The sequence below is a fragment of the Zingiber officinale genome, chromosome 8B (assembly GCF_018446385.1).
Source record: "Zingiber officinale cultivar Zhangliang chromosome 8B, Zo_v1.1, whole genome shotgun sequence".
Classification (NCBI taxonomy): Eukaryota; Viridiplantae; Streptophyta; class Magnoliopsida; order Zingiberales; family Zingiberaceae; genus Zingiber; species Zingiber officinale.
In genome coordinates, this window is record NC_056001.1 from 72748597 (window position 1) to 72763085 (window position 14489).

At 36.3% G+C, this 14489-nt stretch overlaps 2 protein-coding genes across 4 annotated transcripts; both read left to right on the forward strand.

The window, feature by feature from the left end:
- The first annotated feature begins 2550 nt into the window (after positions 1-2550).
- On the forward strand, positions 2551-7119 carry LOC122014353. Its single transcript, XM_042570569.1, has 3 exons — positions 2551-2621; positions 2924-3105; positions 6702-7119. Exons 2-3 carry the CDS (start codon positions 2924-2926, stop codon positions 6886-6888), a joined length of 369 nt encoding a protein of 122 aa, XP_042426503.1. The 5' UTR covers positions 2551-2621; the 3' UTR covers positions 6889-7119.
- Positions 7120-9264: 2145 nt separating this feature from the next.
- On the forward strand, positions 9265-14062 carry LOC122017382. Of its 3 annotated transcripts, none has more exons than XM_042574980.1 (9): positions 9265-9436; positions 10815-10902; positions 10995-11133; positions 11220-11328; positions 11406-11491; positions 12977-13040; positions 13122-13239; positions 13360-13514; positions 13861-14062. In XM_042574980.1, exons 3-9 carry the CDS (start codon positions 11024-11026, stop codon positions 13921-13923), a joined length of 705 nt encoding a protein of 234 aa, XP_042430914.1. In that variant the 5' UTR covers positions 9265-9436; positions 10815-10902; positions 10995-11023; the 3' UTR covers positions 13924-14062. The 3 variants fall into 3 exon arrangements, with proteins under 3 accessions (XP_042430914.1, XP_042430916.1, XP_042430917.1); XM_042574983.1 differs by having other exon boundaries at positions 9266-9436; positions 11409-11491; XM_042574982.1 differs by lacking the exon at positions 10815-10902.
- The last annotated feature ends 427 nt before the right edge of the window (positions 14063-14489 follow it).

A 14489-nucleotide genomic window follows, 5' to 3' on the forward strand; every position in this document is an offset into this window, starting at 1 on the left:
CGATCGGCCGAGACCGATCGACAACCATCGAGGCGCAAAGAAGTCCGGGAGAAGAAGCTGATCGGTCTACGGACCGATCGGGGTTCCGATCGGTCCATGGACCGATCGAGACGAAGCAAGCGGTTAGGAATGGATCGGTCGTGGACCGATCCACATAGCCCGATCACCCACGATCGATTCAGGCACTAGCCGTTGCGACGCAGCTAGATTTCTTCCGTGTTTCTTCGCTTCTTCGCAGTTATAAAAGGAGGGCTGCTGCTGCGAGCCTCCTCCTTCTTCCTTCTTCCTTCTTCTTCTTCCTTGGATCAAGCTTCGCTCGTGCTCGAGGTTCGAGCTTTGTTGAGCTCGCTTCGAAGCTTCGCGTGAGCTTCGATCACCGCTGGTTTGAAGTTGCTGCTTCATCGCCTCCGATCGACAGAGAAGGCAAGCGAGTGTTGCATTCATATTGTTATTTGTATTTGCTTCTTGTTTTCCTTGTACTCCTTTCTTGTTGTTACAAGTATTGTGGCGAGGTTTCTCCACCCACAAGGAGCATTTATTAGCCGGTTCTCCGGGGACTCATCCACCGACGGATTGATAGGCTTCGTCCACCTTACGGACACGCTGAGGAGTAGCAGTTTATCTCCGAACCTCGTTACATCGGTTTGTTTGAGGTTTGTCTTCTTTCCCTTTTGTTTCTGTGTTTATTTTCCGCTGCGCTAACACGTTTTGTAGAAACGCGACGATTTGGGGTCGGCTATTCACACCCCCCTCTCTAGCCTCCATACGAAGGATCCTAACGGATTATTTTGAAGATTTAGAACTATATAAAAATTATAATAAAAGAAGTCTGTGAGGTAAATTGCATCACAAAATTTCTAGCATTTTGTCAGGAATTACCTGACAGGTGCTTCGTAATTACGTTAACTTCCCGTTAGAATATTTGAGCCTCGTCTCCTAGAGACTAGGGTGAATATGGATTAAATCTCTTAGATTAGGTTTATGTTGGATCTGATCCTTTCATATCAAGCCTATGTGCTCATAGTATTTCTTTGATCAGAACTAAGATTTCATGTCATATCTATCTTCCTCTCACTCAATTTTATTTGATGATGCATGTTTATAAAAATCCAAATAGCTTAAGTTTTTTTAATAGATTTCAATCAAAATTTACTAACCAATCTAGAGAGCTCAAATTGTACTCATTTTAGTCCTATGAATTTCTAATATTATTTATTCGGTTAATTGGATAAAAATCTTCAATCATAACTCCATCTTTGTATATAGTCCCCATGTCTAAAAAAATATTATTCCCACTCTCTACATGTAAAATTTTGTTTGCTTCAACTTTTTCATGCAAACATTGTTATCTAATTGTCCCTCATATTTTTTAAGTATAAAAAAAATCTAAAAATGAATATAATTTTTCTTAAATTCAACACTTTAAATTAGAATTGAGTATATTTTCTATCAAAATTGTTTATCAGATTTTTTATATACAAAAAATTTTAAAATGAGCATAATTCTGGTTAAATTCAATACTTTAAACTATAATCGAGTATATTTTCTATCAATTTGAGCACGGTTTTTTCCCCGTTTAATATAATAATTCCTTCTAAATTCAGCATCATTTAAAGAGAATATAGTATATTTTATATCCAAATGAATATTATTTAAAGATAATCTAGTATATTTTTCATCCAATTAAGGTAAAAAAAGAGTCATACATTCTAATTTAATGTACTAAATTTAAGAGAAATTATATTTATTTTTAGACTTTTGTACTTAACAAATATGAGGGACAATTAAGTAAATTGGTATCTATTATGTTTTGTTAGGGAGTGAAAATAAAATTTTTCTTATTTATTTCAGGCTTTCGAATATAATGTAGGAAAAAATAAAAATTTTAATAGGAAGGAAGAAAGATAAAAGAGAGGATAAAATTGTATGGAAATGATATAGAAATGAGTAAAACGAGGGTTAGGAAGAAAAGAACAGATAAATTAGTATGGCGGTTTGGTATAAATACGGTTCGCTATTTAATCAATTCTCAAACTTTCCATGTGACCTTTGCGTAATAATCAATTATTACTGTACCTATAATTGATCTCCAGCTAGCTACAGTATATCTATAGAAATTTTTTTGAAAATATAATTAAAAGATATTGAGTTTCTAGATTAGTGGTCGATGGTAAAAAGATGAATACGTTCGTCCTCAACGTCCTCGTCAATTTGTCTCAGGACCAACATATAGGAGATAAATCACGGATGACTACTAACTTTTAGAATAATGATTAATATATAAGGAAGATATTTACCTTAATTTTATTAAGATTCAAATCTTAAATTTTATAATGATAATATTTCATGCGTTAACTACTAGATTCATTCGAGAAGATTTCTAAGTTAGCCGTCCGTGCACTTTGATGATCTATAAAAAAAAAATTTAATAGAACTGATCGATATTCCCGTTTTTTTTTATCTTCCTGGTTTTACGCAGCATAATTATCAAATTGCCCATGACCAACCCTAGTAGTCACTTGAAATACCCAAACTACCCCCATCGATCCCGATATCTTGGTCCAAAGCGCTTCCGCTGCCTCTCCACTCTGCGTTCTCTTCGCTCCTGAGTTGTTTGATAGGTGATCTCCTTGTTTTTTCCCTGCGATCATATGCGCTATCCATCACTACGTTGTACTTAAAATTCGAGATTTTGTTTTGCCTTAATTGTGATCTAAGGTTTGCATCGCGCCAATCGCGCTTGATTTGATCGTAATCTAACTTTTTTAAAGGTTAATATCGCGGTTGATTTTAAGGGTAGAATCGATCACTAAACACATCTTTGAGCTTCCCCATTTTTTTCTTCGAATTTATGCTTTTGTAGTTGTTTCTGCTTGGTGCTAGAAATGGATGGCTGATAGAATTTGTTTACAAATTTTGGTAGATGGCGGCGAGACTTCAGCAGCTGCGATCTAAGGCTGTGCAAGCCTCTGAATTTGTGTCTAAGCACGGATGCGCCTACTACAAGGAGATTATGGAGAAGAATAAGCATCATATTGTGCAGCCACCGACCGTCGAAAAGTGCCAAGAGTTGTCAAAGCAGCTCTTTTACACTCGTCTTGCAAGGTTCGCCTCTTTATACATTATCCCTGCTTGGCTGCTCTGTCAGGCCTGAACTGTGTGAATGGGTAAAAACTTTTTTTTTTTTTTGGATTGCTCTTCTGTGTTGATCAGCTGTTAGAGCGAGGCATCAGCCAACAATTGTAGATTTCTTCTTAGATTATTTTGATTTGTTTTGAAAATGAAAAAATTATCATGCAGTACAACTATCTTGATGAAAAACTGGATGGCATTAGTAAAATGCTCTTATATGTTAGTTCATCTTATGACTACATTATAACAAAATACATATTGCCCCTATAGCTGATTGCCATAACCTTTTGGAATATTTATACGAGGAAACACTCTATTGAAGCAAAAGGATTTAGGTCAGGAATTTGACTTTGTGAAGAACTGGTGTTTAATGCAAAGATTGTAAATTGCAAACATATTTCAACTAATTGCCAGTTTTAAGTGTTTGGAGTTGTTGTAGACTCTGAAACTTATTTCTTTAGGATTTTGGTGCTTTTACATAATGGAAGCTCAAAGCTACTACTTACTGACAAAATAGCTTGCAACTATGAGGGATCTTCATCTGGAAATCTTATGAGAGAAATATATCCTTATTCTGATGTGGTGAATGTTATCTTTTTTAAATCTTTCAGTTTGTTATCTTGATACTTACTTGAGTGGGTAATTAGCAAGGTGAAGGGGTTTCAGCTTAATTTCGGCTTGAATTTCTTTTAACTATTATGCTTCTGTATATTTTGGAAGTTCTATAGTAAATTGATAAACCTAATCGTTCATGGTCGCCCTGGAATGATTGTTTAACCATGCAGCTAGACTCGAATAACTTCCACTATAGAATGTACATGACTTTAGGGCTGTAAACAAGCCAAGCCGAGCCGAGCTTTGGGGTGTTCAAGATTGTTTGATAAGATAGTCGAGCCGAGCTTAAAATGAACCAAGCTTTTGAAATGAGTGTTCAAGCTTGGCTTGGTTTATTTTTTATGAGCTTGAGTTTGTTTGAAACTTGACTTGAGCTTGGTTCATTTAGATGTTATCAAGCTCTCAATTCAAGCTTGGCTTGAGCTTGGTTTGAGTTTAGTTTGAGCTTGGTTCGTTTAGATGTTATCAAGCTCTCAATTCAAGCTTGTTTGATTGTTTGAAACTTTTAATTGTTTGTTTGGTTATTAATATTGATAATTTAAATTTATTTATTTATTTATTTATTTTATTTTATTATTTATTTATCATATTGAAAAGAGTTTTATTAATAAATATGGTTCGTGAACATTGTTCACGAACATTGTTCACGAACATTGTTCACGAACATTAACGAGCTGAACACATATGTGTTCAAGCTTGTTTGTTTAGCTAAACAAGTTGTTCAAGCTTGTTTGTTTAATTAATCTTATGTATATTGAACGAACATAAACAAGCTCTTACCAAGATGAACACCAAGCTTGTTCACGAACGCTTGGTTCATTTACAGCCCTACATGACTCTAAGAATGTTGGGTGTTGGGGTTCAATCAAAGTCCCACATTGGAAAGATTTAGTAAAAATCATGGGGTTAAAAAGATGCAAGATATCTCCATTGGCATAAGGCCTTTTGGGGAGAGTCCAAGAGCAAAGCCATGAGGGTCTTGGCCCAAAGTGGGCAATATCATGTCATTATGGAAATATGTGGACATCCTTTGGGTGCAACAAATGGTATCAGAGCCATGGTACGAACCAGATACCATGTGGGTTGCCTTGAACGAAGTTGAGAGTGAGTCCGGAGTAGGTCAGGGTGATCGGATGTTCGTGGGAGGCCTGGAGCAGGTCAGGGTGATCAGATACTTGTGCGGAAGCAAGTAAGTCAGGGTGACCAGATGCTCACAGGGAGGTCCGAAGTAGGTCAGGGTGACGGGATACTCGCGGGGAGGCTTGGAGCAGGTCAGGATGACTGGATGCTTGCGGGAGGATTGTTGGAGTTCAATCAAAATCCCACATTGGAAAGATTTGGTAAAAATCATAGGATTAAAAGGATGCAAAATATCTCCATTGACATGAGACCTTTTGGATAGAGCCCAAGAGCAAAATCATAAGGGCTTAAGCCCAAAGTGGACAATATCATGTCATTGTGGAGATATGCTGACATCCTTTGGTCGTAACAAATGGTATCAAAGCTATGGTACGAACTAGATACCATGTGGGGTGGCCTTGAACGAAGTTGAGGGTGGGCCCGGAGTAAGTCAGGGTGACCGGATGTTCGTGGGAGGCCTGGAGCAGGTCAGGGTGATCGGATACTTGTGCGGAAGTAAGTAGGTCAGGGTGACCAGATGCTCGCAGGGAGGTCCGAATCAGGTCAGGGTGACCGGATACTCGCGGGGAGGCTTGGAACATGTCAGGATGACTGGATGTTTGCGGGAGGCCTGGAGTAGGTCAAGGTGACGAGATACTCGTGGGGAGGTGAGTAGGTCAAGGTGATCGGATGCTCGCACTGAGGCCCGAAGCAGGTCAAAGTGGTCGAATGCTCGCGGGGAGGTCCGGAGTAGCTCAAAGTGATCAGGTGCTTGCGGGAAGGCCCAGAGCAGGTCAAAGTGATCAAATGTTCGTGGGGAGGCCCAGACCATGAGAGTAATTGTGGTCCTTCGTTTGAGGGGAGGATTGTTGGGGTTCAATCAAAGACCCACATTGGAAAGATTTGATAAAGATCATGGGGTTAAAAGGATGCAAGATATCTCCATTGGCATGAGGCCTTTTGGGTAGAGCCCAAGAGCAAAGCCATGAGGGCCTAGACCCAAAGTGGACAATATCATGTCATTGTGGAGATATGTGGACATCCTTTGGGCGCAACAAATGGTATCAGAGCCATGGTACGAACCAAATACCATGTGGGGTGGCCTTGAACGAAGTTGAGGGTGAGCTCGGAGTAGGTCAGGGTGACCGGATGTTCGTGGGAGGCCTGGAGCAGGTCAGGGTGATCGGATACTTATGTGGAAGCAAGTAGGTCAGGGTGACCAGATGCTCGCAGGGAGGCCCGAAGTAGGTCAGGGTAACCGGATACTCGCGGGGAGGCTTGGAGCAAGTCAGGATGACTGGATGCTTGCGGGAGGCCTGGAGCAGGTAAGCCGTCAAGGTGACCAGATACTCGCGAGGAGACGAGTAGGTCAGAGTGATCGGATGCTCGCAGTGAGGCCCGAAGCAGGTCAAGGTGGCTGAATGCTCACGGGGAGGCCCGAAGTAGGTCAAGGTGACCGGGTGTGGATGCTTATGGGGAGGCTCAGAGCAGGTCAAAGTGATCAGATGCTCGCGGGGAGGCCCGGACCATGAGAGTAATTGTGGTCCTTCATTTGAGAGGAGGATTGTTGGGGTTCAATCAAAGTCTCACATTGGAAAGATTTGGTAAAGATCATGGGAATAAAAGGATGCAAGATATCTTCATTGGCATGAGATATTTTGGGAAGAGTCCAAAAGCAAAGTCATGAAGGTCTTGATCCAAAATAGACAATATTATATCATTATGGAGATATATGGATATCCTTTGGCACAACATTGAGCAAGTTGAGTGATTGTTTAAATTGCAGGATCATGTTTCAACAGTCATGATAGCTATGTTACATGGTTTTGTTACAGCATTCCTGGGCGATATGAGTCATTCTGGAAGGAACTTGATGGAGTGAAGCACATCTGGCGAAACAGAAACGAGCTCAAAATCGAGGATGCAGGGATTGCAGCATTATTCGGGCTCGAGTTGTATGCGTGGTTCTGTGTTGGCGAGATAGTGGGAAGAGGATTTACTTTCACAGGTTACTACGTCTAAAATCTAATGCAAGATCCATTTGTTTTTTGTTTTTTGTTTTTTGGTTTTTGGTTTTTGTTTTTTGTTTTTTGTTTAGGTTTTTGATGGTGGATAATGGGGTTTCCTTTCATCTCAGTCATTGATTTTGGCTGTAAATTCATTAAGCTTCAAATCAGCTAGACGAAATTGTAAGTTCTCGAATAATTTGGAGGCTTCTTTTGTCATCAGAGTTATCTAAACGAAACAGCAAAACCATATTCATTCTTAATATGCGAGTCCGCCTCTTAACTATTAAATACTATGGATTATAACTATCTTAAGGTTTTGGTGAGCCAACAGATTGTAAAAAAGAATGTTTTTTCTATAATAAAATGTTTATTTCTCAAATTTATGATGTTTTATATAAAAAAAATTATTAAACATAAAAAAGGACAATAAAATATTTAAAGAATGGATGTTGAACAAGTAAATTAAATATAAGGAAAAATATTTTTAACCCCTTCTATTTTCTATCAATAGTATTTTATTCTTATATTTGAAAAAATAACATTTAACTTCCTCTAATCAAATTCAAATGTGATAAAAAAAAATTATAAAAGGCTATTACGTGCGTGATGTTTCTGAGTTTTTTTTAGTACTTTTATACTAAATTTATTGATAATTTACATTCACTTCCATTTCTTAATTTACTGATTTATTAATTAAAATCAATAAATTATAGATAATCTCTAATAATATAAATTAGAGATGATAACATACCCTTCGTACTTATCCTTATTTATTATATCTATCTCCATACTCATCCTTATACTCATCGGGTATTAACTTTCATATTCATCCTCATACCAGTCAGAGGTTCGGGTATCCATATCCTATTCATTATCCTATTACTCCTTACTATTCTCGTTTTTTTTAAAATATTTCAATGTATTTGTCTGCTCTTCCTTGTCTCGTGCTCATTCGACCGGATGAACATTTTCCGTAGAAAAAAAGATGAGATATGTGTGTTTGCTCTTCCTTGTCTCGTGCTCCTTCGATCGGATGAACATTTTTCGTGGAAAAAAAGATGAGATATGTGTTAATGACAGGATAAAGAGGCAAACTAAGTCCTTTTTTTATCCGAGACATAAAACGAGCTAAAATTTTTTTCTTTCCCTATATATATATATATATATATATATATATATAGGTAGATATATAATCAAGTATCGGGTAGGGTATGAGTAGGATTTTACGACATCTACCTCTATATCCATACCCGAAAATACTCATACCCGAATACCCATTTACTATAATCGGATATAAAAATTCCTTTCATGTCTTCCTCTATTTGCGTCGGATGTCGGATTACCGATCGGATTTGGATAAAATTGTCATCCCTAATAAAGATTAATATTTAATTATATAAATAAAATAAAATTAAGTAGTTTAAAATGTATATTTTCGTGGACCGCACAACCTTCAAATACAATATATAATAATTATTTTTTTCACTTCCCCTAAATTTAAAAGTTTAGATCTGCCCCTATCCACGATTATATAAGGTTAAGTTCTCTAAGTGAAAATAGGTGAATGTATAATTTTCTTTTCTTACGCGAAGAGCTTTTTTTTTCTCATAAAAAAATGTAGAACCGCCACATCAGTGGCCCCCTAGAGTCGATCCCACGGATATGGAGGGAGGTAAATGCAGGTATACAGTTAAAAGTGCATGACCGGAATGTTAACCCCAAGCAATGACACCCCAAGGATCGAACCCTAGACCTTTCAGCCACGAAACCATGCGCCCCCAGCTGTGCTACGCCCTGGGCTGAGAAACCCTGGACCTTTCTCATGCATGCACGCGAACCTCACATTTCAATTCATCACTGACTTGATTGTTAAAGAGAGTAACACTGATAATGTCAACCCTCAGCTGAGTAGCTTTATATTGCAGGATATCGAGAGCGAACGCATTGACAAATCGACATCAATCATAGATCCAAGCGAGTGACGAAAGGCACCATCACTGGATGCTTATATATATATATATTTTATATATATATATTTTTCTTCAACATCCATCAATTTTAATCAATAATTAAACAGCTGACAAAAAAAAAAACATCTAATTATTTTCTATATAAATTAATATATTTTTCCTCTTAATATTATGAAAAAAATATCAAAAACATAATGACATAATTATTTTTTTACAATTTTTTTCCATATTTAACTTTGATTAAAGGAAGTTAAGTGTTATTTTTTAAAAACAGTGGAGTAAAATACTACCTATAGAAAATAGAAGGGTTAAACGTATTTTTCCCTTAAATATATGCATAATAATAAATGTTAAATGGATGATTCGAACAGCTGATTACTTCCAACAGCCAACACCAGCTGCAGCCGAATTGCCATTAAAAGATGCCCCGACAAGACAGGGACTCGCAGTGGGGAGGCGGCTTCCTTACCCTCTTCGACTTTGACGACGATAAAGCCAACTAAAAAGACGGTTTGATTCCGCCGCAAGCTCGGACACTGGACGCCACGAGCTTCGGCGCCGACGAGTGCGATCGAACCCCGTTCGCCCGAGGTCTGACGTGATCCTTTCCCTCTCAATTTAGTTTTTTTTTTTTTTGACCTTTTCAATGATTTCGTTCAATTTTGTCGCTTGTTCTGTCTTAGCTGATGTTAATGATGGCGTCGATCTATCCCCTCCCTTTTCCTTGCTACTTTGGCGATTTGGGGCATCTTGTTGCCCTAGATGAGTCTATGCGAAATCCTTATCCAAATAGATTCTTTTGTTTATTGAATATTCTGGTTTTTGTTTCTGGTACTCGTCGATCTCTTTCGTCCGGGAATTTGATATTCAATTTTATGTTTCTTATAGTTAATCCTTGCGAAGAAGGTTGAGTTGTGTGATAGTATCGTGCTGGAATAAGCAACTGACATTGACATTAGAATCAAAGAAAAGTTGGAATATTGTGAATGCTCAAGTGAACGAATTTACAAGAGGAATTTGGTCATAGAATTATATGTACGTAGATTGTTTATTTATCCCATGCCTCTATATAGTAAACAAGGATCTAGATCTCGGAGCAGAGAAGAATAAAGAAAAGTTATGATGTCACAGTAAGAATTGGGAGCACTTCTTTTTTCTCGTCAATGGGGAATGAATAAATTAGGACTATTTCTTTAAAATAAAATCATTTAAAAACACTATTATTGGAATTCCTCGTGTAATATTTATAGTTAGGCGTAGATTTCTCTGCTGCACAATTTCCTTACTTGACTTTGTATTTTACAGTAGTTACTACACAGTTAGTTCTATAGTTTTTTTTTATGAGCCGACATGATTTTAATCAAATTGAGTTAGCAGAAATATTTTTCTTGCTTTAAGATCATTGAATGCAAAATTTTACTAGCAAGATAAACTTTTTAAAATATTTCATTAAACATCTTAGTTGTCTAAGCCTCAAAACTGTATTATCCTACCAAATTGATCTAGCAGAAATGTTTTTCTTGCTTTAAGATCATTGAATGCAAAATTTTACTAAGCAAAATAAACTTTTTAAAAGATTTGGTTAAACATCTTAGTTGCCTAGGCCTCAAAACTGTATTATCCTACTAAACTATACATTGAACTGGACACCAAAGTTCTAAGCTGGAAGCCATTATTGGTTTCTAGTAGTTTTGCTGAATTGAGCACCCCAGTCAGCGTATTAGTTGTGTTTATCTTGCACAAATATTTTCCTTTATTGTATATTCCCTCCAATTTCTGTATCTTTCATATAAATTTATATGTTACTTTACCTTGGCCAGAGATACTATTCAAGCAATACTAGTTGGTTATGAGTTAATTCCTTGCATTGTACTATTAATCTTATTCGGATAGCCACTTCTTTTGGTAGTCCACTAAAATATCCTTTCACAATCTCTAATATCTGAATTCCTGATCTACCTTTTTGCAGAAATCATATTGATAGCTGATTATAGTATCTTCAGGTTTCATTAAAGATATTCATATAACATTTTGCTTAACTGATGATTGTTGCTAAGGTCAGTATCTTAGTGCAATCAAATGTTTAACTTTTCTAATGGCATAAAGATATGCAATTAAGTTGGTGTTGCATTTCAATTCTTTTGTATAGGTTGGGTTTGAATAAAGTAAATCAGCTTGATGGATGATATTTATGGAAAGATAGATGTTTTCCCAGAGCACTTCCAGCCCATCAAAGCATCTGAAAGTTCTCTGCAAGGAAGCAATTCAAGAGATGATCATAAACTGAGGTGAAATATTACATTGCTATATACATTTATTTCAGTTCCGTTGGACTTAAACATCATCACTTTTCATGTTTACTTCATTGGCCCAGATCACAAAGTCATTCATGGACTGTAAGAAGGGTGATTGGAGCTGCATCTCTTTTGAACTTGTTTTCTCTACCTCGTCTTCGATGGGGATCTGGCGAAGATGACGAGAAGGTTGCTACATGGTTTTTAGTATCCAAGTGCCTTGAGTCAAGTTCATATTAAGATACTGAGAATAATTTTTTTGCTAGCAGGTCGAACTTACTAGAGCAGAACTGGAGTCCCTTCAGTCTGAAATTGTGGATGCAGAGGACAGAGAGATGCATCTAAAAGCTCAGTAAGTTCCATTATCTTTACCATGACCTCAAATTATCATGACTTCAGAGTTCAGAATAATTTTGCTGTATGGATTCTAATTGGTATTCTACTTGTCTTTTTCTTCAAGACTTCAATACTTGGACTCTAAATTTACCCCCTCTAGACCTGTTTCAGACATTGAAACTCCAACACTGACATCAGAGTGGACACCCCACAATTGACACCTTATTCATCACATGTAATTTTTTTTTTGTGGTTCATATTCAAATCCACTTCTATATCAGATACTTGTATATGAGTTCAAGTAACAAATCTTTTCAGGGGTGTCTTCAACCTCTAGTACATAAGAATGCTTTGAGATTGGAAATTCTAGTCCAAAATATTAAATAGATACATAACTTGTAACTCTACTTTTATAGAGATTTAATATTAAAAACTTGAACTACAATCTTTTTTGGAACAAGCATAAGTGAAGATCAGTGACGACGACTTTTGTTTATATGGTAATTGTTGTTATTGATCAAAACTAGATACTAAGATGCTGTCTTAGCCTATGTAAATTGTGTTATCTTAAAATATGGATATTAATCTCAGTGTTACTACCTTATATACATATGAGTTATATCTTTGTTCACATGTTTCCCTTTCAGCCATAATATTATGCTTTGTTGTGTGCTTATATGCAATTTAAGGTACTATATCTACTTAGAGTTGAGACCTGGAACGTTATAGTACTTTATCCTTTTAGTTCCCAATGACTTGAAATGTTTGCCTTGTCTGATTCTGTTTTAAATGCTGCTAACTTCCTTTTGCCTACTACTGAATTCATCTTATTTCACCTATTCAATGAATTGTATATTTTGGAATTTACCTATATGTGGCGTAGTAGAATGAGAAATTCAATTGAATGTTTTGAGTTGCTAGGAGAAAATATAGTTTCAATTGTTCTCCAGCAGTTAGTATATATAACTTGATAGATATTAAAATAAAAGGCAATATATTAAAGATGGTATGGATATGTTCATAATGTTTCATAGTGTATCTTAATAAATTGTATTAATTAGAGATGGATTGTGAGGCATAGAATCAGGCAATAACTGTACTCAACAGTTTCTTTAGTTTGGAATAGGATTTTTGTAGCCAACCTAAAAAATGTTGGAACATACGGCTTTGTTGTTTCGACACCCTGGAAGTCTGTTGTTGCTTTTTCGTTGGTTATGCAGTTATGGTTATAACTTAATGGACTACATCTGAACCATGGTTAAAGGGCTAGAATTACTAGCCCAATACTAAAGTGCATGATCATCCAGCAGATCCTGCATCAGTTTATTTTATAGACAGATACACATAGATGTCACTGATTAAACCTAATATAGTTGCATCCCTTTTGATATCACTTGAGATACTACATTGTTTCTTCTATGACTGGTTAGTGACCTAGTAGCTAAAATTGTGGTTTCACTTTGATCTGCCTGATGTAAAAATACTCTCCCTTTTACACCAGGCTGGAACACGTTGATGGCATTTTGAGATCCGCACGGCTTTGTGGTTATCTCTATGTTCGAACTGTATGTTTATCTGGCCCCTTTTCCTTTCTCTCTCTCCCAACTTTATGAGGACTATAGCAACTTGAATCTCTTTTTGTGTAGAGATGGACACAACTTCCTGGAGAACCTCCTATAATAGATGATGATGATATAGATGATTGGCTTCCTCGATTTGTTATACTCCACGGTTCATCTATCTATTATTATGTCAGATCCTTTGGTAATTTTCTAGTTGCATTATTTCCTTTAAATCTGGTCTTCACTTATTTTCTTTTATCAATAGAATTGAGCAAATGATTCATGCTTGTTCAAATCTTTATTTGTTTTACCATTTCCCCAGACATGAGTCCTCAGGATACTACAAATTTATCTGAAATTGTTGAAATGGGACCGCTCCCAAGCTTCATTGACGAAGACAAAGAAACGAGATATGCCTTTTACCTTTTGACCAATCAAGGATTGCGATTTGAATGCTCAAGTATTTCTCGAGGACAGGTGAATTATGCTTTTGAGTTTTTTTTTTTTTGTGAAGTTCTAACACGGTAACACCCAACATCGACATCATTTATCTAGAATATGATAACAAAAAACTAATTGATTTTTGTTTGATTTGTGAGCTCCAAATGATATTGGGATTGGTTTACTATTTGTCTGTTTCAAGCCAATCACAATATCGAATAGACATCTCATTCGAGCACCTTGAACACAACCAAAATTTTACTCTCCTGACAAATCAATTAACTCGATCAATATCTGTTTGTAAATTTTGTTATCTTAAGTGATATTGCAACGAGCTATTCATCTTGTGATATTGAGCACCAGGTTTATTCTCATGTTTCAGGTGGAATCATGGTTGTCTACATTAGGAACAGATTGCAAACTCGAGTCTGGATCAACTCTTTAAGATTTAAGGAAATCATAGGATTTATTGTATAGGTAATCCCTTAGCAATTTGTAAATATTTCATAGTCATTTCTCTTTAAGCTATGTACATTAATGTTCTCGATATATTCTCATTGGTGTTTCAATTGGGTGTTTTTGTAGCTTGTTCATTTATGTTCTACTCTGGAAGATTGCAAATAAGCATTTTTTTTTAAAAAAAAATATTATCTACATTTTTCTACTTGTCTATTTTGCTTGAATATTTTGAATTACTTGACTTGAATATTATGTAGCTTTACATAAATCTTAGTAGAGTTTTGATGAGCTTCTCAATAAGTTTCCTATGCATCAGATTGACTCAATAGTTTTCACCTTCATTTGTGAGAAAAACAGTGATGAAAGATTGTAAATAATCTCAAGCGAGGCCAATTGGAGTATAGTAGCTACCATGGTGGTCAATTGTATAGAGAGATTGTTGGGGAAATGTTTGGTTTAAAACTTGTGGAGCTTAAAAGGGATTCATAGATGAGTTGAAGGATGACTTTCTAGTATCCTAGATCATGCTTTAGAGACCCCATTCTTTTCATA

What these genes read in the sequence shown, in the direction of transcription:
- LOC122017382 (XM_042574980.1), top strand. Translation starts at nt 11,024, where the DNA reads ATGGATGATATTTATGGAAAGATAGATGTTTTCCCAGAGCACTTCCAG. An exon ending in GAGATGCATCTAAAAGCTCA is followed by an intron (nt 11,492 to 12,976) that starts GTAAGTTCCATT and finishes CTTTTACACCAG; the next exon opens with GCTGGAACACGTTGATGGCA. An exon ending in TTATTATGTCAGATCCTTTG is followed by an intron (nt 13,240 to 13,359) that starts GTAATTTTCTAG and finishes CCATTTCCCCAG; the next exon opens with ACATGAGTCCTCAGGATACT.
- LOC122014353 (XM_042570569.1), top strand. Translation starts at nt 2,924, where the DNA reads ATGGCGGCGAGACTTCAGCAGCTGCGATCTAAGGCTGTGCAAGCCTCT. An exon ending in TTTTACACTCGTCTTGCAAG is followed by an intron (nt 3,106 to 6,701) that starts GTTCGCCTCTTT and finishes GTTTTGTTACAG; the next exon opens with CATTCCTGGGCGATATGAGT.